Source organism: Podarcis bocagei (assembly GCF_964188305.1).
Source record: "Podarcis bocagei genome assembly, chromosome: W".
Taxonomy (NCBI): Eukaryota; Metazoa; Chordata; class Lepidosauria; order Squamata; family Lacertidae; genus Podarcis; species Podarcis bocagei.
Genome location: NC_138131.1, coordinates 24,561,120 through 24,583,770, shown reverse-complemented (window position 1 = coordinate 24,583,770; position 22,651 = coordinate 24,561,120). Strand labels below are relative to the sequence as shown.

Here is a 22,651-nt window from a genome sequence, read left to right as displayed (position 1 = left end):
TCAAGATCAACCTGGCGTCGGCGAGACACCCGCAGACCAACGGGCAAGCGGAGCGGGTCAATGCCATCATGCAGCAGTACCTGAGATGTTATGCGAATCAACAGCCTGCGACGTGGGTGGATTACCTGCCGCTCGCCGAGTTCGCCTACAACAACACGAAGCACGTGTCCACGGGGGTCACGCCGTTCTTCGCCAACAACGGGAGGCACCCCAGAACCTTCCCGGGACTGGAAAGAATGGGGGAGGGGGAGCCGCAGACAGCAGATGCGTTCGCGTCGGAGTTGCAGGAGGTCCACGATCAGCTGCGGCGGCACCTGGAGCTGGCCAAACATGCATACAAGGTGCAGGCGGACAAACACAGAAGAGTTGGCGAAGAGATCCATGTGGGGGACTGGGTCTGGTTAGCAGCCCACGCAGTGCCGGCCAGGTCGTTGGCCAAGAAGAAGCTGGGGCATAAGCAACTGGGGCCCTACCAAGTCGAAGAGCAGGTCAACCCGGTGGCTTTCAGGCTGGCGCTTCCGGAGGGTTCCAGAATGCATCCGGTGTTCCACAGATCGGTGCTCACTCCCTACAAGGCACCGCACAGGTTTCAGGAACCCGGAACGGCACCGAGTCCGCTCAGAGAAAGAACCGGGCACGCGGGAGTGGCACAGGAGGAGCGCGTCAACGAAGTCACGGAGATTTTGGACTCCAGATGGGGGGAAGAGGGGGTAGAATACCTTCTCGCCAAGGAGGGCACCCCGGCCAGTGCGAACAGCTGGGTGCCGGGCTACGCCTTGGACGAACCTCTGCTCAAAGACGAGTTTCATGCCCTCTTCCCACATAGACCAATGCCAGCAGACTTTTTCGACGACTGGCTTTTCACGCCCACGCTTTCTGCCAGCACGTTCCGGGGGTTCGACTCGGACGAGGACCCGATACGAGACGCCCGTTCCCCAGAGGGGTCACCCTCGGGATCTGCCTCTGAACCCTCGTTTTGGTGGGACGATAGACCAGAGGAGCAGTGGCGCAGGAAGTGGCTGGAAGGTCCAGGACGAGCAACGCCGCCAGGAGGAAGTGAGGGAGAGACGGACATGGACGTTTTCAGGGACGACCCTGGTTTCGAGCACGGCGGCACAGAGATGGAAGCGGAGGTGACCGTCGTCGACGAGAGCAGGGAGGAAGAACCGGGAGACTTCAGATGGAGGCCCGCCACGAGAAGCGAACTGTATCCGACGTTCGTCCCTCTGACACAGCAGCACCCAGCTCCCGCACCGGAAGGAGGGGAGGGGGGAACGGGGGGCTTCGAGGGGGGGGGATGTCAGGGGTTCAGGAGCAGAGGCAAGGGCAAGGGAGGAAACAGAGAGCGAGGGGGAGGAGGCAGAAGAAAAGATGAGTGATGATGACGACCCGAGATCTCCGAGTCTTTCCAGTGAATCGGAAGATTCACAGAAAGGAGCACCAGTGGCCAGGGCAAGGGGGGAGCCTAGGGGGACACCCCAGCAAGATAGAGCCAGAGGGGACTCAGAGGAGAGCAGTTGGAAATCGGGACCAGCGTCACCGCCAGAGAGCAGGGAAGAGGAAGGGAGCCAGGGATTAAGCGCTGGCAGCTCACAACAGGGGGGAGGGCATGAGTCAGGAGTGGCCACACCTCCATCGGGGAGCGAAGAAACGGTCAGACGGAAAGTGGAAGGTTGGGCGCGCGCGCCAAGTTCAAATGCACAGGAAAGTGACGCAGTAGGCAGCCCTGAAAGAGAGCCAGGTCCTAAAGCCCGGCGCAAGGAGACAGGAGGGTCCGGGGGGTCGGCGTCAGAAGAATCCAGGAAGGAAGAGACCCCGGGGGGCAGAGGGACCCAGAGGAGAACAGTCAGGCGGAAAAGGTGGAGCAGGGCTAGGATATTAAGTTGGTGCACAAAGGGCGGAGACTCAGACGGAGCTTCGCCGATCTAGCCACTAGACGTAGAGTTGCACGCAGTAGCTTGAGAATGGAAACTGTAACTCAATAAAGACTTTTACTTAATGATCGCTGGCTAGCGTGATCCTCTGTGAGCTAGGATCTGGAAGCAGCTCTGATAATAATAATAATAATAATAATAATAATAATAATAATAATAATAAATTTATTTATATCCTGCCCTCCCCAGCCGAAGCCGGGCTCAGGGCGGCTAACAACAATCAAAATAGTCCAACATTTTAAAACATTCATTATAAAATTAATTAAATCAAATTAAAATCAAATTAATGGCAACCATCAAGCAAAATTCTGTGCAGGTTGCCAGATGAGGGAGTCAGTCTGCGCCCTGACCAAAGGCCTGGTGGAACAGCTCTGTCTTGCAGGCCCTACGGAAGGATGTCAGGTCCCACAGGGCCCTAGTCTCTTGTGACAGAGCGTTCCACCAGATTGGAGCCGCAGCCGAGAAGGCCCTGGCTCTAGTTGAGGCCAACCTAACCTCTCTGTGACCTGGGATCTTTAGGGTGTTTTTATTTGCAGACCGTAAATTTCTCTGTGGGACATACCAGGAGAGGCAGTCCCATAGGTACGAGGGTCCTAGGCCGTATAGGGCTTTATAGGTTAAAACCAGCACCTTAAACCTGATCCTGTACTCCACCGGGAGCCAGTGCAGCTGGTACAGCACCGGATGGATATGATCTCGCAGCGAAGACCCCGTAAGGAGTCTCGCCGCGGCATTCTGCACCCGCTGGAGTTTCTGGGTCAGTCTCAAGGGCAGCACCACGTAGAGCGAGTTACAATAATCCAGTCTGGAGGTGATCGTCGCGTGGATCACAGTGGCTAGGTCAGGGTGAGAGAGATAAGGAGCCAACTGCTTAGCTTGGCGGAGATGAAAAAATGCCGCCTTTGTTATAGCTGTAATCTGCGCCTCCATGGAAAGGGAGGTGTCGAAGATTACACCCAAACTCTTAACGGACGATGCTGGCACTAATTGCACCCATGCAAGAGATGGGAGTTGCCCCCTCAATCCCATATCGCTCCGTCCCAGCCAGAGGACCTCTGTCTTCGAAGGATTTAACTTCAACCGGCTCCCACGTAACCATCCAGCCACAGCTTCCAGACATCTGGTCAGTGTATCTGGGGCCGAGTAAGGATGGCCATCCATCAACAGATAGAGTTGGGTGTCATCGGCATACTGATGGCAACCCAGCCCAAAACTTCGGACAAGCTGGGCGAGGGGGCGCATAAAGATGTTAAAAAGCATCGGGGAGAGTATCGCACTCTGAGGCACTCCACACACCAAGGAGTGGCACGATGACAATTCCCCCCCAAGCGCCACCCTCTGTCCCCGACCGGAGAGAAACGAGCGCAGCCATTGAAGGACTGTGCCCTGGATCCCCACGTCGGCAAGGCGGTGGTCCAGAAGTTCGTGATCGACCATGTCGAAGGCTGCTGACAGGTCTAGAAGAATCAGCAGCCCCGACCCGCCTCGATCCAGCTGCCTGCGGAGATCATCTGTTAGGGCGACCAGAGCCGTCTCGGTCCCATGACCAGCGCGGAAGCCGGACTGGAATGGATCGAGAGCAGATGTTTCATCCAGAAACCTACCAAGCTGTTCAGCAACCGCTCTCTCAATCACCTTACCCAGGAATGGAAGATTCGAAACCGGGCGGTAATTGGATAGATCTAAAGGATCTAATGATGTTTTCTTTAAGAGCAGACACACCACTGCCTCCTTCAGTTCCCCTGGGAATATCCCAGTGCCAAGGGACAAATTGATGATATCCCCCAGGGGGGCCCGCACCTCGTCTGGACACGCTCTAATCAGCCAGGACGGGCACGGGTCAAGAGGACAGGTGGTGGGCTTTCCAGCTCGGAGGAGTCTGTCCACATCGGCTGGGGATATCCGGTCAAAGTGGTCCAATACTGGACCCGAGGACAGTCGAGGGGCCTCCAGTTCCTTTATTGTATCCAAATTGGCAGGGAGGTCATGGCGGAGCAACAGGACCTTCTCCGCAAAAAAGCTCGCAAATGCCTCGCAGCTGTGTGTCAGATTGTTATTTAAATTTGGCTGTCCTTCAAGGGACAAAAAATAAAATAAAAATAAAAAAAATAAAAAATAAAAAACCTAAAAGAAAAAGAGAAAGTGCTTTATCCACAAGAGGAGTAATAATAATTATTAACAACAGCAACAATAATTTATTATTTATACCCAGCCACTCTGGGCGGCTTCCAGCAAAAGATTAAAATACAGTAAGGAGGAGCTCTTTCAATCTATTTTCCCCATGGCTTTGGAAGCTCACCTGATGGCCTCCTTGTAGTGCATGAGGGCCTCCTGGAGCTTCCCCTGCTGTTGCAAAACACTGGCTAAATTTGAATGCGCAGCTGCAAACTCCGGGAAGACCTGCGGGGAAGAAGCTCACTCTTAGTTTCCCTGAGAAGCATTCTAAAGAGACGGAGGCTGCTCTTTGAGGCTCAAAGGTTGTGGGCGTGAAATAAATCCTCATTTGGATTGACTTGCAAAAATTAAGGAGGAGGAGGAACCTATGGACTGCCTTTTTAGCATGCATAGGAAATACTGTTGGGAGATCAGACTGTCAAATGACCAATGCCGTATTTTAAAGAGCCCCTCTTTGATGCTCAAATGTGGCAGGGGCTGGCTGCAAAATAAATCACCGTTTGGAATGATTTGTGGTAATGATAATAATAATAATAATAATAATAATAATAATAATAATAATAATAATAATAATAATAATAATGGGCCTATGAACTGCCTTTTTCGTACGCATAGGAAATACTGTTAGAAAATAAGACTGTCAGGGGATCAAGCTCAGCTGACACAGAGAACAGCATGTGCCCAGCTTTTATTTCAATTTCTGTACCGTTCCTTAACACCTTGCATTGTTCTTCTGATGAAAAAGCAGATTTTTGGTCATTCCAGGAGGCCTAGGAATATAAAAAGGGGGACAGACCCTCTTCCTTCCAAAAGGGACTTATCGGACCATGCTTTGTCGAGCCTCAAAATGCTACTTCACTTTCACTTCTTCACCATTATTTCCGTTATTGATCAAGAAAAATTTGATCGGCGATTTTTAAAAAGACCCAGACTAGGAGTCCAGGGTACGCATGCCTAACCCTTATATGTCAATTTAATTGTTGTAATTCTCCACGCACGTACCTCAAGAGCTTTCCGGTAGAGGCGGACAGCCTCCTCGATATTCCCTTGTTCTCGCTTGATGTTCGCCAGGTTATTAAGAGAATCCGCGTGAGTCGGACATAAACGGAGAGCTGTATTGTAGCATTCCTCGGCTTCGGCAACCTTCGAAACACAAAACAGAGTTTTTACACGAATATTAGTATGTCTTTCACAGGAGCCCAAAAGGCTGCTCTGTGATGTGATGGCTGGATTGAGGTTTGATACGGCCCCTCAGCTCCTGACGGTAACTTGGTATTAGAGCGGTTCATAAAAAACTCTTTTTTTGAAAATGCCTGCTCCAAAGTTCTTCTCTTACCAACAGTAGAGATTATATAGCTATATCTGGAATGGCATGCATATCAGTTAATATCTTTTATATATATATGCCAGCTGTCCTTTGTCAACAACCAATTGTTGCTGTTTTTTATATTGAATATATGCTATATGGTAACTGTTGCACCTCATAGGTAACTCAAGCCTTCTGCACGTCACAAAAGATGTATTTTATCAAAGTCATTGTTGAACTGAAATACAATTAAGAAGTATATTAATAGTGAAATGCAATTAAGAAGAAGCATATTAACAGTAAAACCCCACAATTGTTGAGCCTTTTTTAAGGATTTGACCCCAGAGGTGCTGACCTTTTTTTAGGATTAAAGTTCTTGAGCTTTTTGGGGGGAAGTTTTGCCCTAGTAAATAAACCGCCACGAGGGCCGGATTAAATCGACCAGAGGGCCAGATTAGGCCCCTGAACTGGACTTTGGACATGCCTGGTCTAAAAGAACATTGGGAAAATTTTAATTCTTTGGCAGGATAGCAGGAAATATGACAAAACCAATGCATTTTGAGATCTAGGAGAGATGGGTGGAAGGCCCCCAAAGTGGACTTTGGACATGCTTGGTTTAGGGGAACATAAATACAAGAGCAGACTAATCCGATTCAAACTCTCTTTCCCGCACACTTACCGTCTTTTGCAAGATGTATTTAAGGAAGACAGTAAGGGAAATGGTTTTGGTCATACTAAATCAAAATTAAGAGACAGAGTTGCTAGATAGTAAAAGAAAATCATTGCCAAAAACGTATAAGAATGGCATAGAAAGGATGAAGAAGTTAAGTCGGTTATGATTAAATGGGCTCAAGATTTTGGTCATAACATTGAATTAGATAAGTGGGAAAGATTATGGGCAAAAACAATTTATTGAATGTACAGCACTAATTAAAAATTTAATGAAGGTGACGTATAGGTGGTATTTGACGCCGACTAAACTTGCTAAAATATATATAACTCAAGATAAGGCACGCTAGAAATGCAAGGAGAAGGAAGGGAATTTCGTCCATAGGTGGTGGATGTGCACTAAAGTCAAAGTCTACTGGGATATGATTTACAAAGAATTGAAAAAGATCTTTAAATATACTGTTATTAAAAAAACCAGAGGCTATTCTATTGGGTATTGTGGGAGAAGAAATTCCAAAAGTAGACTTATGTATGCTACCATAGCTGTAAGGACATTTTTAGCCCAGAAATGCAAGCGGCAGGAACTTCCAATTTTGGAAGAATGGCAGACAAAAACAATTGAATATGCAGAACTGGCAAAGCTGGCAGTGAAAATCCGAAATCGGCGCGACAAACTGTTTGAAAAGGACTGGAGTAAATTTATAAAAGATGTGAAAGAACATCTGAGAATGTTTGCTGGTTTGATTTAAAATATTTTGTCATGATAATTTTTGAAAGTGATTTACAAATGCTAAAGTAGTGTTAAAGAAGGATAGAACCTTTTTTATGTATGCTACCACAGCAGCAAGAATCCTTATCGCTAAGTATTGGAAGACTCAAGATTTGCCCACACTGGAAGAATGGCAGACGCAATTGATGAACTACATGGAGCTAGCTGAGATGACTGCCAGGATCCGAGATTTGGGAGAAGAAGCAATGGAGGAGGACTGGAAAAAATTTAAAGACTATTTGCAAAAGTTTTATAAGTTATATGAACTATAAGATGCCGCATGACTTGGAAGGTTAGCCCCAGCAATGAGAGTGGATTATATATGAAATTGGATAACACTATTGAAAGAATCAAAGTTTAAATGGTTAAAAATGACAATATGTTTTGTTTCTAGAGTAAATGGAAAATAAGGGATTTAAACTTAAATCGTAATTGAAAGTACAAAAGAAACACATGAAACAAGGTTATAATTTGCTGATAAATTTATTGTTAAGAATGCACTGTGCGGGAGATGTGGGGAAGTTCGATAGAAAGTTGAAATAAGTTGTTGAAATGGTTTGTTTTTTTCTTTTTCTTTTCTTATCTTCTCTGGTTTTTTTTTTCTTCTGTTCTATCTGTAACTGGAAAAAATGTAATAAAAATCATTATAAAAAAAAATACAAATGCTAAAGTAAATTGTTTTAAGTAGAGTAAGAAGGTAAATAGGGCGATATATGTTCAGGTAGGCAGCTGTGGTGGTCTAACGCAGTTGAAATATATAAAAAATATATAAATTGTCCAGTAGCACATTGCAGACCAACTCAGTTTGGTCTTGGTAGAAGCTTTTGTATCTGAAGAAGTGGACCTGCATACAAAAAATTATACCAAGAAGAAGCCAAGTTTAGCAAGCCCTGTTTAGGGAAGCTTTTAATGTTTGACGGACTATTGTATTTTAATATTTTGTCGCCAAGAGTGGCTGGGGAAACCCAGCCAGATAGGCGGGGTATAAATTTTTTATTATTATTATTATTATTATTATTATTATTATTATTATTATTATCAGGTGCTACTGGACAATTTTTAAAGGGTGATATAGAAATGCTAAGAGGATCGTGACTGCTTAAGAAAGCCAGGGAGTGGGAGCGGGGGAGGGGGGAGGGGAGTCGACGCTTGGTATGAGCAAAGTTGTATGTGACGATATGACAAAGGAAAAAATAAAAGAGGACTTCTTCTAGGTTCTGTACCCCAAATCCCCCCCCCAAGAGCCCAATTTCGAGGTCACCATCATCCGGAAGGCTTTTTTCAGCAAACCCTCTGACATACAGAAAGCAAAAGGGACCGGTTTCATTTTCTTTTTTTAATTTTTATTTTATTTATAACATAGTCCACAACAACTCATACATACAAACAGACCCACCACCATTGACTAATTATCAAAATTAAACTCCTATCCCCTTACACAAAGAAAACATAACATAAAAATAAAAGACTTTATTCTGTTAAATGGCCGCCTTATTTACCTCTTGTATACTATTTCTTTTGTATGGGATTATTACAATTTTTCCTAATTATGACTTAAACCACAAAGTCTCCTGTAGAAATTAATTGAAACAAGTCCAAGTGTATATTTTGGGGCACTGTTTGGTAAAGTATTCTCTGCATTTTCCCCATTCCTTTTGGAATTCTTGTCTGGGTTGTGCCCTAATTGTCTCTGTTAATCTGGCCAATTCAGCATTTGGTAAAAGCCTAAGAAAAAGCTAAACAACTTCAATCCTAAAAAAAGTTCAACAATTTAAACCCTAAGAAAAGAGCTCAACAACTTCAATCCTTAAAAAAAGTAAACAACTTTGGTCGGCCCTTATGGCCCTTCACTTCATCAAATCTGGCCCTCTTTGAAAAAAGTTTGGACACCACTGCCTAATAGGAAAGTTTTTGTATTTTTTTTTCACAGGCCCACCAGAAATGTATAAGTGTCCCTTCTTCTTTACTGCACCTCCAGCACAGTTTTTTTGTTTTATACATTTTAGCTATTTTGGCAGGTGTTAAGTACCATCTATAAAACATCTTTTATATAGATGTTCCCCCCCACCCCAAGGCAAAAGGGACCAGTTTCTTACGCTGCCTTTCTCTTTCAGCGCGTTGGCCAGGTTGCAGTAGGCGTCAGGGAAGTGGGGCTGGAGCTCAATGGCCCTCTTGTAGGTATCGACTGCCAGATCGATCAGCCCCTGTTCGTAATACACACATGCCAGGTTGCCGTGGACAACAGCGTGGTTGGGACTCAGGCTCAGGGCCCGTAGGTAGGCTGCAACGGCTCTGAAATGAGATCAAGGACTGGTTCAGTTTCATTGTCACCAGGGTGGATAAAAATCTGTTTTTAAAAAAATAAAATGCTTTGGGAGGACGATTAAGAGGATCGAGGCGGGCCGGGACTGCTGATTCTTTTAGATTTGTTAGCGGCCTTCGACATGGTCGATCACAAACTTTTGGACCACCGCCTTGCCAACGTGGGGATTCAGGGCACAGTCAGACAATGGCTGTGCTCCTTTATCTCAGGTCGGGGACAGAGGGTGGCGCTAGGGAGGGAGTTGTCGCTGCGGCACTCCTTGTTGTGTGGAGTGCTGCAGGGCACAATCCTTTCCCAGATGCTTTTCAATATCTTTATGCGCCCCCTTGCCCAGATTGTCCGGAGTTTAGGGCTGAGTTGTCGTCAATATGCTGATGACACCCAACTTTATCTGTCAATGGACTCGGCCCCAGACACACTGACCAGATGCTTGGAAGCCGTGGCTGGGTGGCTGCGTGGGAGCCAGTTGAAGTTAAATCCTTCGAAGACAGAGGTCCTCTGGCTGGGTCAGGACAACATGGGGTTGGGGGGCCAACTCCCATCTCTTGTGGGGGCGCAATTAGTGCCAGAGCCTTCTGTCAAGAGCTTGGGTGTAACCTTCGATGCCTCTCTTTCCATGGAGGCACAGGTTGCAGCCACAGCAAAGGTGGCATTTTTCCACCTCCGCCGTATTAAGGAATTGGTTCCTTACCTTTCTCGCCCTGATCTGGCCAGTGATCCATGCGATGGTCACCTCCAGGCTTGATTATTTTAACTCGCTCTATGCTTAGACTCACTCTGACACCCTATATGGGATTTGGTATATAAATTTTCCCGTGGCTTTTTTTGCTGGCCCATGTAGCACCAGCATGGATAGCTGGCTTGGGTGAATAGCTGATGTTTCCTCCCTTTGTAGTCTTGATGAGGCTGCATTTTAAGCTGTATTTTAATTAACTGGGGTTTTTTCCTATTCTATTTTATTGTAATTTATATTTGGTGTTAGCCGCCCTGAGCCCGGCCCTGGCCAGTGAGAGCGGGGTAGAAATAAATAAATAAATAAATAATTCAGGGAAGAATTATTTGTTTTAAGTTTTTCATGTGTGCGAAAACTCAGTCCAAGTTTTTCTTGGGGAAAAAATGTTTCAGCACATCAGTTAAGCAACATGGATACATATGCTACCATGTTACTGTTTTAGTGAAATAAATTGCTTAAATTGTTATGAAGGAAATGTTTCTTTTCTCCTTCCAATCAAGTACAGCAGAAAAGTTGTTCAAATAAAAAGTGTTCACTTATTAAAACTCACCATCATTTCGTCACAATCGGGCTGTATATAGCAGAACCAAATCATTTTGATATAACTGTAGAAAAGACTCTGAAGTTAGGATTCCAAAAAGGAAACCTGCCTCCGATTGTCAATATTAAGAGGATGCCAGCAAGGCTGAACCTTCCGGTAAAAGGGGGATTTAAATCAAGTCTTATGGATTTGGGATTTAAATCAATTTGCTTTAAATAAAATCAACCCTCTAGGCAACAATGGGAGTTAGTTTGGGTATGGGTGCTGTCAGAGCTGCTTCCAGATCCTAGCTCACAGAGGATCACGCTAGCCAGCGGTCACTTTATAAAAGTCTTTATTGAGTTACAGTTTCCATTCTCAAGCTGCTGCGTGCAGCTCTACGTCTTATGAGTTAGACCGGCGAAGCTCCGTCTGAGTCTCCGCCCCCTGTACACCAGCTTAATACCCTAGCCTTACTCCACCTTTTCCGCCTGACCGTTCTTCTCTGGGTCCCTCTGCCCCCCATGGTCTCTTCCTTCCTGGACTCTTCTGACGCTGACCCCCCGGACCCTTCTGTCTCTTTGCGTCGGGCTTTAGGACCTGGCTCCCTTTCCGGGCTGCTTACTGCGCCACCTTCCTGTGCATTTGAACTTGGCGCGCGCGCCCAACCTTCCACTTTCCGCTTGACCGTTTCTTCGCTCCCCGATGGAGGTGTGGCCACTCCTGACTCATGCCCTCCCCCCTGCTGCGAGCTGCCAGAGCTCGATACCTGGCGCCCTGTTGGTGACGCTGGCCCCGATTTCCAACTGCTGCCCTCTGAGCCCCCTCTGGAACTTTCTTCCTGGGGTGTCCCCCTAGGCTCCCCCCTTGCTCTGGCCACTGGCGCTCCTTTCTGTGAATCTTCTGATTCACTGGAAAGACTCGGAGATCTCGGGTCGTCGTCATCACTCATCTTTTCTTCGGCCTCCTCCCCCTCGCTCTCTGTTTCCTCCCTTGCCCTCCCCTCTGCTCCTGAACCCCTGACATCCATCCCCCCTCGAAGCCCCCCTGCCCCCCTCCCCTCCTTCCGGTGCGGGAGCTGGGTGCTGCAATGTCATGGGGACGAATGCCGGATACAGTTCGCTTCCCGTGGCGGGCCTCCAACTGAAGACTTCCGGTTCTTCCTCCCTGCGCTCGTTGACAACTGTCACCTCCGCTTCCATCTCTGTGCCTCCGTGCTCGAACCCAATATCCTCCCCGTACATGTCCACGTCCGTCTCCGCCTCAGTCGTTCCCGGGTCCGTCGCTCGACCTGGAACCTCCAGCCACTTCCTGCGCCACTGTTCCTCTGGTCTATCGTCCCACCAATACGAGGGTTCTGAGGCAGATCCTGCGGGCGACCCCTCCGAGGAACGTGTGTCCATTGTCGGTTCCTCGTCCGAGTCGAACCCCTGGAACGTGCTGGTTGAAAGCGTCGGTGTGAAAAGCCAATCGTCGAAAAAGTCTGCTGGCATGGGCCTGTGTGGGAAGAGGGCATGAAACTTGTCTTTGAGCAGAGGTTCCTCCAAAGCGTAGCCCGGCACCCAGCTGTTGGCACTGGCCGGGGTGCCCTCTCTGGCGAGAAGGTATTCTACTCCCTCTTCTCCCCATCTCGAGTCCAAAATCTCTGTGACTTCGTTGATGCGCTCCTCCTGTGGCACTCCCCTTTGCTCGGTTCCCTCTCGGAGCGGACTCGGCGCCGTTCTTGGTTCCTGAAACCTGTGAGGTGTCTTGTAGGGAGTGAGCACCGATCTGTGGAACACCGGGTGCATCCTGGAGCCTTCCGGAAGCGTCAGCCTGAAGGCTACCGGGTTGACCTGCTCTTCGACTTGGTAGGGTCCCAGTTGTTTATGCCCTAGTTTCTTCTTCGCTAATGACCTGGCCGGCACTGCGTGGGCTGCTAACCAGACCCAGTCTCCCACATGGATCTCTTCGCCAACCCTCCTGTGTTTGTCCGCTTGTACCTTGTATGCGTGCTTAGCCAGCTCCAGGTGCCGCCGAAGCTGATCGTGGACCTCCTGCAACTCCGACGCGAACGCGTCTGCTGTCTGCGGCTCCCCCTCCCCCATTCTTTCCAGTCCCGGGAAGGTTCTGGGGTGCCTTCCGTTGTTGGCGAAGAACGGCGTCACTCCCGTGGACACGTGCTTTGTGTTGTTGTAGGCGAACTCGGCGAGAGGCAGGTAATCCACCCACGTCGCGGGCTGTTGATTCGCATAACATCTCAGGTACTGCTGCATGATGGCATTGACCCGCTCCGCTTGTCCGTTGGTCTGCGGGTGTCTAGCCGAAGCCAGGTTGATCTTGACGTTCAGGAAGCCCATCAGCTTCTGCCAGAAGTTCGAGATGAACTGCCGCCCCCGGTCGGACAGTATAGACCGCGGCAGACCGTGAACCTTGAACATGTGATCTATGAACAGTTTGGCGGTTTGTTCCGCCGTGGCCACCTTTGCACACGGAATGAAATGTGCCATCTTGGAGAACAAGTCCACCACCACTAGCACTGCCGTCTTGCCTCTCAAGCTGGGCAGATCCGTGACAAAGTCCAGGGCCACTCTCTCCCATGGTTCGAACGGGGTTTGCAGCGGTTCCAGCAGTCCCGCCGGCGGTCTGTGTACTGGTTTGGCCCTCTGGCAGGTGTCGCACCTCGCCACGTAGTCCGCGACTTCCCCTCTCATTCTGGGCCACCAGAAGTCTCTGGCGACTAATTCTATCGTCTTCTCTGTGCCAAAGTGCCCAGCGGTGGGCGCGTCGTGCAACTGCTGCAGTACCTTGGCGCGAAGATCGTCCCCCGGCACGTAGATGGCCCCTTTACGGAGGAGTAATCCGTCTCGAACCTGGAACTCGCCGGTCGCAGTCGTGCCCCTGTGTGCCTCTGCCATCTTCGCTCTCGCGAAGGAGTCGTCTTGCAACGCACGTCGAACCGCCTCCAGGTCAACAGTCGTGGAAGCGCACGCCCACGCTGTCGGTGCGAAGATGTGCATGGCCGCCGCTGGCGTCGCCTCCTCGAGGTATTGCGGTTTACGGGAGAGGGCGTCCGCCATGATGTTGGTGTCCCCCGGGACATACTCTATGCGGAAGTCGAAGTCCGCAAAGAACTCTGCCCAACGTATCTGCCTCTGGTTCAGGAACCTCGCCGTGCGCCAGTGTTCCAGGTTCTTGTGGTCCGTGCGGACCTGCACCGTGTGCTTGGCTCCGATCAGGAAGTGCCTCCACGCCTTAAAGGCTGCATGAATGGCCAACAACTCCCTGTCCCAGATGGTGTAGTTCTGTTCTGACTTGGTGAGCTTCCTGGAGTAGAACGCTCCCGGTCTCCACGCCCCCTGCGGGTCTTGCTGCAACAGCACAGCTCCCACGGCTCTGTCCGAGGCGTCCGTCTCCACCCTCATCGGTCTGCTGGGGTCGACGTGTAGTAGCTGCTCTTCCGACGCGAAGAGACACTTGAGTACCTGAAAGGACTGCTCCGCCTGCTCCGTCCAGATGAACTTCTTCTTCTTGGAGCTGAGCGTGTCTGTGATGGCCGCCGTCTGCATCGCAAACCCCTTGATAAACTAGCGTTAGAAGTTCGCAAAGCCGACAAACCGCTGGACCTCCTTTCTGTTGCGCGGACTTTTCCAATCCAAAACCGCGTGAACCTTGGCGCTGTCCATGGCGAGCCCCTTGTCGGACAACCTGTAGCCCAGGAAGTCCACCTCCGACACGTCGAACTGGCATTTTTCCAGCTTGGCGTAGAGCTTATGCTGCTGCAGTCTGCTCAGCACTTCCTTGACGTCTCTGTCGTGATCCTGCTGCGAGTCAGAAAAGATGAGTATGTCGTCAAGAAAACAGACACACTTCTTGTAGAGGAGCCCCGCCAGCACGTGATGCATGAAAGCTTGAAAACAGTGGGAGCCATTTTGCAATCCAAACGGCATAACTCTGTATTCGTAGGTGCCCAGGGGCGTGAACATGGCCGTGTTCCACTCATCGCCTTCCCGCATGCGAATGAGGTTGTATGCCCCTCGCAGGTCCAACTTGGTGAAGACGCGTCCCTTGCGCACCGTCGCGAGGAGGTCGTCTATCCTGGGCATGGGGAAGTCCGATGGCGCGGTCACCGCGTTCAAGGTCCGGTAGTCCACCACGAGCCTTTTTTGGGGCGTGTCTTTCTTCCTGACAAAGAATACAGGACTGCCCCCCACTGCCTTGGACTCTCGGATGAAACCGCGCTCCAAATTGTGATCTATGAACTCCTTGAGTTCCTGTAATTCGTCCTCCGACATGGAATACAGCTTCCCTTTTGGTAACGCCGCCCCTGGTAGGAGGTCAATCTTGCAGTCGTATGGTCTGTGGGGGGGTAGCTTGTCCGCCTCCTTCTCGCAGAAAACCTCCAAAAATTCTGCGTACTTGTGGGGAACCGCTTGCAGCGTCCCTAGCTGCAGCTGCGACTCCTCTTCCTCTCCTTCCTGCCGCGGCAGGATGCAGTGTTCAGCACAATAGGAAGAGCCGAAGGTCAGCTGCCTCTGGTACCAAGCCAGCGACGGGCTGTGCTTGTCCAGCCAACTCATGCCCAATACAATAGGCGTGTCCGATAGTTGAGTGACATTGAAGCTGATGACTTCCTCGTGATTCCCAAGTCGCATCACCATTGGTGGCGTTTGCTTCACCACTTGCCCCCCTAGCAGCTCCCTGCCATCCACCGTGACAACCTGCAGGGGCAGTGTGGCGGGCAGTAACTGTATAGCGTGCCGGTCGACGAAGTCTTGCCCTATAAAGTCCGCATTGCTTCCTGAGTCAATGGTGATTGGCACGTCCATGGTGAGGCCATTGGGCAGCTGGAGCGATGCAGTGAGCCGCACTACTGGTTTGGGCGGGAGGGGGTCTGTGGGCTGCAAAATCTCTGGGGACTGCTTCACTGACACGTCTGGCTGGGCCCCAGTGCCTCTGTCTCCAGCCAGACTCCGTCGTTTCCCTGCTGTGGTACTCCTTGCTGCGTTGCTGCAGTTACCATTGCCGAGGCTGCAGTGTGCTTGTGGATCCTCTGGGGACACTCTTTCGCCATATGCTGGGGATTGTCGCAGATGTAACACTTCCGGTTCCCTCTAGAAGGCTTCGCTTTCACTGCTCCCGGTGCTAGGGCTCTGGTTGCTGACTGAGCCCTTGCAGCTCCAACCTCCATAGGTTCCGCTCCTCCTCCTGGCGGAGGCGTGGATTGCGCACGCGCTGCTTCTCTGGGAAGGAAAGAGTAGCCTCTGGCTGGTTCGCGCCCTCCACGCCCTTCGTCCCTGCTCCATGGACGTTCTTCCAGACGCACCCCAACCGCCAGCGCCCTCTGAACGATCTCCTGCGTGCTCCGGGGTCTCTCCCCCCTTGCAATTTCGTCTTTAACCGCGCTGTTCACTCCTTCCCAAAACAGGTCTCTGACCGGAGCCGAATCTCTGTCCCATTCCAGGGCACTGACCAATGCAAAAAAGCGGGCATGATACTGCCTTACACTGGCCCTCCCATTGTTTCAGTCCATGTACCTCCTTCCGGGCAAGATCCATGTCTATGCTTGATAAAAAGCACCCATCCATCGCTTTAATAAAGGCATCCGCATTTTGGAGCGCCGGATCCTTATCTCTCCACAAATTGCGCAGCCATGCTTTAGCATCTCCATGCAAATGGGACATGATAAATCCCACCTTCTCTTGCTCATCTCTAAAGTCTTTGTCCAGCAGTTGGAGTGCACACATTACATCTGCTCTAAAGTTGGGGTACTGTTGTAAATTCCCATCGAAGTGAGAGACTAGACCGCCTGTTCGTCTCCCCAACCCAATGCCCTCCGGTCTGGGTGTCAGTTGCCCTTGCTTCGTAAGCATTTCCAACCTGACCTGGAGATCCCTGTAGGCGGCAGCTGCGTCCTCCTCTCTCTTCCTGGATGCAAGTATCTCGGCATTCAGGCGTGTCACTGCTTCTCTGAGATCCGCTATCTGCTGTTCGGCCGTCATATTGTCTGCCGTTCGTGAGCTCGCTAGTAGGCACCCGCTTTCTCTCCTCTCCGCGAGGCTGTAGATGCCCACAACTGAAGAGACGGAGCTTACTGTCAGAGCTGCTTCCAGATCCTAGCTCACAGAGGATCACGCTAGCCAGCGGTCACTTTATAAAATCTTTATTGAGTTACAGTTTCCATTCTCAAGCTGCTGCGTGCAGCTCTACGTCTTATGAGTTAGACCGGCGAAGCTCCGTCTGAGTCTCCGCCCCCTGTACACCAGCTTAGTACCCTAGCCTTACTCCACCTTTTCCGCCTGACCGTTCTTCTCTGGGTCCCTCTGCCCCCCGTGGTCTCTTCCTTCCTGGACTCTTCTGACGCTGACCCCCCGGACCCTTCTGTCTCTTTGCGTCGGGCTTTAGGACCTGGCTCCCTTTCCGGGCTGCTTACTGCGCCACCTTCCTGTGCATTTGAACTTGGCGCGCGCGCCCAACCTTCCACTTTCCGCTTGACCGTTTCTTCGCTCCCCGATGGAGGTGTGGCCACTCCTGACTCATGCCCTCCCCCCTGCTGCGAGCTGCCAGAGCTCGATACCTGGCGCCCTGTTGGTGACGCTGGCCCCGATTTCCAACTGCTGCCCTCTGAGCCCCCTCTGGAACTTTCTTCCTGGGGTGTCCCCCTAGGCTCCCCCCTTGCTCTGGCCACTGGCGCTCCTTTCTGTGAATCTTCTGATTCACTGGAAAGACTCGGAGATCTCGGGTCGTCGTCATCACTCATCTTTTCTTCGGCCTCCTCCCCCTCGCTCTCTGTTTCCTCCCTTGCCCTCGCCTCTGCTCCTGAACCCCTGACAGGTGCAACCACTAAACTGAGAATATAAGACGTAATGTGATTATACGCAAAACCAATAAAAAACATTTATATAAAAAAGAGAATATAAGCTCTATGCCTATTTGCTTACCTGTCAAATATACGCGCCTCCTTCAAGACGTTCCCCAGATTAATGTAAGCATCCAGGAAGTTGGGGTCCAGGGTCACCGCCTGAAAATATTTAAGATAATAGATTTTTGTTACTAATACAGTCATACCTCAGGTTGAAGTAGCTGCGGGTTAAGCATTTTCGGGTTGTGCTCCGTGGCGACCTAGAAGTAACAGAGCGCGTTACTTCCGGGTTCTGCAGCTTGCGCACGTGCAGACACTCAAAATGATGCCACACGCATCTACGGAAGCAGCAAATTGTGACCCGAGCATGTTCGCTTCAGGATGCGAACGGGGCCCCGGAACGGATCCCGTTCGCATCCAGAGGTACCACTGTATAACAGCATGGTTACTTTTAAATAAGTGGGTCAACTTTGACCTAGGCTGCCTCCTACCTACCTTCCTACCTTATCGATCTACCGACTTTATCTTATTATCTATCTACTTGCCTACCTATCTATCTATCTATCTATCTATCTATCTATCTACCTACCCTATCTATCAAATCTATCTACCTACCTACCATCTAATCCAGGTGTGGCCCAACTTGGCCCTCCAACCCCCATCATCCCTACCTAACAGGACCAGTGGTCAGGGACAATGTGAGTTGTAGTCCCAAAACAGCTGGAGGGCCAGGTTTGGCCATGCCTGAATCTATCTACCTACTCAATCAATCAATCTAACTAATCTATCTATCCATCTACCAACCTTTCTTATATATGTATCTATCTAATCTACCTACCTAATCTATCTATCTAATCTAATCTAATCTAACTATCTATCATCTATCTAATCTATCTATGCAAGGAATATCAACTGTACGAGAAATGGTACCAACTAATGGTACTAACAGGACACCGGAGGCCCATTGCAGCTGAAAAAATGCCTCCAGTTTTAATATAAAAAAGAATGGGAAACGTTTATTGCATATTGACAAAAGCAGTGCACACAGGTTAATACATTAGCAGGATTAATTTTTTTTAAAAAACCCACCTGTAATGGTTAAATTTAAAGTAGAATCATAGAATCATACAGCTGGAATAGACCACAAGGGCCATCGAGTCCAACCCCCTGCCAAGCAGGAAACACCATCAGAGCACTCCTGACATATGGTTGTCAAGCCTCTGCTTAAAGACCTCCAAAGTAGGAGACTCCACCACACTCCTTGGCAGCAAATTCCACTGTCAAACAGCTCTTACTGTCAGGAAGTTCTTCCTAATGTTTAGGTGGCATCTTCTTTCTTGTAGTTTGGATCCATTGCTCTGTGTCCGCTTCTCTGGAGCAGCAGAAAACAACCTTTCTCCCTCCTCTATGTGACATACTTTTCTATATTTGAACATGGCTATCATATCACCCCTTAACCTCCTCTTCTCCAGGCTAAACATGCCCAGCTCCCTTAGCCGTTCCTCATAAGGCATCGTTTCCAGGCCTTTGACCATTTTGGTTGCCCTCCTCTGGAGTAAGGACAGTCCCCGGATTTACAAATCAGTCCCCATACAAAATCCATTTAAGTTGAAAAGTATCCCCGGACTCATTGAAAAAAAAATCTGATAACCTTAAATTAGTGATGATGATTTTATTGAAGAAGAAGAAGAGTTTGGATTTGATATCCCGCCTTTCACTCCCTTTAAGGAATCTCAAAGCGGCTAACATTCTCCTTTCCCTTCCTTCCCCACAACAAACACTCTGTGAGGTGAGTGGGGCTGAGAGACGTCAGAGAAGTGTGACTGGCCCAAGGTCACCCAGCAGCTGCATGTGGAGGAGTGGAGACGCGAACCCGGTTCCCCAGATTATGAGTCTACCGCTCTTAACCACTACACCACACTGGCTCTCCAGTGATGATAATGAATGATGATAATACAAAGGAACCAGGGGAGGCAAGTCAAATAATCCCATAATGTGGGATTAACATTGATTGTGTATACAGTTGTTTTTTAAAAAAATATTATTTAATTTAATGATTTGGTTTTTTGTGAAAACTAAAAAAATATTATACAGTGGTAGCTTGGGTTAAGTACTTAATTCGTTCCGGAGGTCTGTTCTTAACCTGAAATTGTTCTTTTTTTAAATAATAATAATAATTTTTATTAAATTTTCCTATTTACAAATTCGCCATCCCAAACAGTATTCACAAATTTCAACTTTTTGGACTTCCACGAGCTTTTCCACCAATCCATATTTTCTATTTTTATGCATTCTCTAAATTTATATTGCCATTTAATATTATCCTTTCAGTTCTATTTCTTTTTTACAATACATCTTTAACTTTCACAAAGCCTCTTTAAATCCCACTAGCGTTGTCTGTTCGTCACATATGCTTTTCCGATAATCTGTAAACTTTCCCGAGTCCTCGATGAACTTGTGATCCCATTGATATCTAATCTTCCCAGTCAGTTTATCCAGTTCTGCATAGTCCATAAGTTTCATTCTCCACTCTTCAAGGGTCGGTAGCTCCTCTTGTTTCCATTTTTGGGCCATTAATATTCTTGCCGCTGTTACTGCGTATTGGAAAAGTTTGCAATCCTTCCTATTTATCTCTCTTCCAGTTATTCCTAACAAAAAGGCTTCTGGTTTCCTTACAAATGTGTATTTAAGCATCTTCTTCAACTCATTATATATCATTTCCCAGAAACCCTTTACCTTCTTACATTCCCACCACATATGGAAAAAAGATCCTTCTTTTTCTTTACATTTCCAACACTTATTACATGTTTTGAACATTTTTGCTAACTTAACCGGTGTTATGTACCATCTATATACCATTTTCATAATATTTTCCTTTTTCCATTTTCATAATATTTTTCCCAGTCAGCCAATTGTATATTATAACCAAAGTCTCTGTCCCAATGTATCATAACCGACTTTACCTCCTCGTCCATCGTTTGCCAATCCAACAACATTTTATACATTTTTGACAATATCTTATAATCATTGTTTATCATCTCTATTTGAAATTTCGATTCTTTTTCCGTATATCCACTCTTTTAAATCCTTTTTAAACATTTCATTTACCTGAAAATAATGCAACCAATCAAACACATGTTCTTTTACTTGTTCATATGGCTTCATTTTCCATTTCCCCCCTTCTTTAATTATTAGCTCTCCGTAAGTGATCCAATTCCCTCTCATATTGATTTTCTTTACACTCATAACCTCTAATGGAGACAACCAGTGTGGAACTTTGGGTTCTAATATATTTTTATACCTATCCCATATTTCTATTATGGAGCTCCTGAAAATGTGATTCTCAAAACCCTTGTGACTTTTCTTCTTCTCCAACCACAAATACACGTGCCACCCAAATCTATTATCAAATCCTTCTAACTCTAACAGTTTATTGTTTTTTAATTTTATCCATTCCCTTAACCAGCAGAGACAAGACGCTTCATAATATAATTTCAAATCTGGCAGCGCAAAGCCTCCTCTTTCCTTTGCATCTGTCAATAACTTAAATTGTATTCTTGGCTTTTTGCCCTGCCAGATATATCTTGAATTTGCCACTCTTTGAAAGTCGTTGTCCCCCTAATTATAGGAATCATTTGGAACAAAAATAACATCTTTGGAAGCACACTCATTTTGATCGTTGAGATTCTACCCCAAAAAGAAAGTTTCATCCTTCCCCAAACTTACAAAACTTTTTTGATTCTGTTCCACACCGGTATATAGTTGTTTTGAAATAAATCAATATTTCTTGGAGTTAACCATATTCCCAGATATTTTACCTTCTTCGCCACTTCAATCCCTGATTCTCGTTGCATTACTTCTATTGCACTTTGGTCCATATTCTTAATCATTACTTTGGTTTTTTTCTTATTTAATTGTGGGAGCCAGGAAGTCATGGAAAAGGCTTGTAGTGCCACCTGGTGCCTTGCTGACCTCGGTGACCAGCACTCTGAGCTTACAATGTATTAGAATGTATTGACCCTATAAGGAGTTAGGTTCCCCCCTCTGGGCACTGTAACCCTATATGGTTTGTGGGTGGGTTAAAGCTTGACCGGATGAGGTAACGTGAGACATTGGAATGCAGCCATGCGGCTGGAGAGAACAAAGGATAATAAAATCGGAGGAGAGAGAGGAAGGAGCTTTTTTGCCCTCCGTCCATGGAGACATTTGCCTTTGTGTGTGTTTTTTCTTTGCCTTGCACCCCAAAATGACGGCTGGTTTCCGTCAACTGGTTCCCACAAGTGGTGCCCTCTCTGAGGCAGAATAAAAGGATACGGCTGAGGTTTTTAAAAGGGAAAAAAGAAGCAACTGGAAGCAAACAGTCTGAGGCAGACTAAGAGGATTTTAAAAGAAACTGTGAGAGGATTTTTGATCCAAGCAGTGGTTATCATCGACTCACTACGTCCGGCAAGGATTGCAAAGCGCTCTACATCTTTAAAAAAGATCCCGGTGAGTTCGATCCCTTCTATTATATTGATTTTTGAAAAATGGGCAGCTCTTTGACTACTCCCCAACAGAAATTTTTAAAAGACTTAAAATTTCTCCTCTCCTCCAACAAACTGGAAGTTCCCGAGGGTGATTTGATACAGCTCATTCTGGCCATTGATGAACATTCTCCCTGGGACTTGGGTGTAATTGCAAATGGGACTTGGGAACTGAAACTTTGGGACAAGATTGGTGAACATTTTCATGAGCTCCCCAGCATCAGTACTCGGATTTTAAATGCATGGTGCAAGGTTCATTACGCTATGGGCTCTTTATCACCAAAAAATATCTCCCTGGCTGCATTGCCATCACAACCTCCAGCTTCTTTAATCCAGTCTGCTGTGTTAGAGTTTGTTCCAATCCTTGCCCTGCCAGCAGCTCCAGAACCCAAGCCTCCAGATTATAGTTCCTCACTAGAGGACCCAATCCTGCAAAAATATCGTGGTCTGGCTGGAAATTACCCTGCTCTTTCAGCAGCAGAACCAGCTACCCCCTTTCAACGTGCAGCCCTTGCCTGTTCCTTATCTCAGGATACCATGGCATTCCCTGTTATTGTGCCCCCTGCTGGTGCTCCAGCAGGAACTCAAGCCCAGCACCAACCTTTTGACTTTAAAATCTTGAAAGAGCTCCAATTGTCAGTCAGGACAAATGGACTGCAAGCACCATTCACACAGGCTCTTTTGGAAGCCACATTAGCCCAGCTGTTGGTTCCAGATGACATCAAGCTTTTGGCACGTACAGTTTTACCTCCATCAGCTGGTGTATTATTTGCTCATGAATGGGAAATCGCCTGTCGTGGTTATGCTCCTGCCTTACTGCAACAAGCAAGAGGGAATAATCCTAATATTACCCTCGCA

The 22,651-nt window shown here is 47.9% G+C and overlaps 1 protein-coding gene across 1 annotated transcript in view; it reads right to left on the bottom strand.

Moving 5' to 3' along the window:
• LOC308577844 (uncharacterized protein) overlaps positions 1-22,651 on the bottom strand; it is a gene marked incomplete at its 5' end in the record, with an annotated part of 54,593 nt that overhangs the window by 18,646 nt on the left and 13,296 nt on the right. Inside the window, 4 exons of the mRNA XM_081178241.1 lie at positions 4,234-4,334; positions 5,112-5,252; positions 8,950-9,145; positions 17,350-17,429. Coding sequence (XP_081034367.1) covers positions 4,234-4,334; positions 5,112-5,252; positions 8,950-9,145; positions 17,350-17,429 — 518 coding nt within the window. The remainder of the gene's footprint in view (positions 1-4,233; positions 4,335-5,111; positions 5,253-8,949; positions 9,146-17,349; positions 17,430-22,651) is intronic.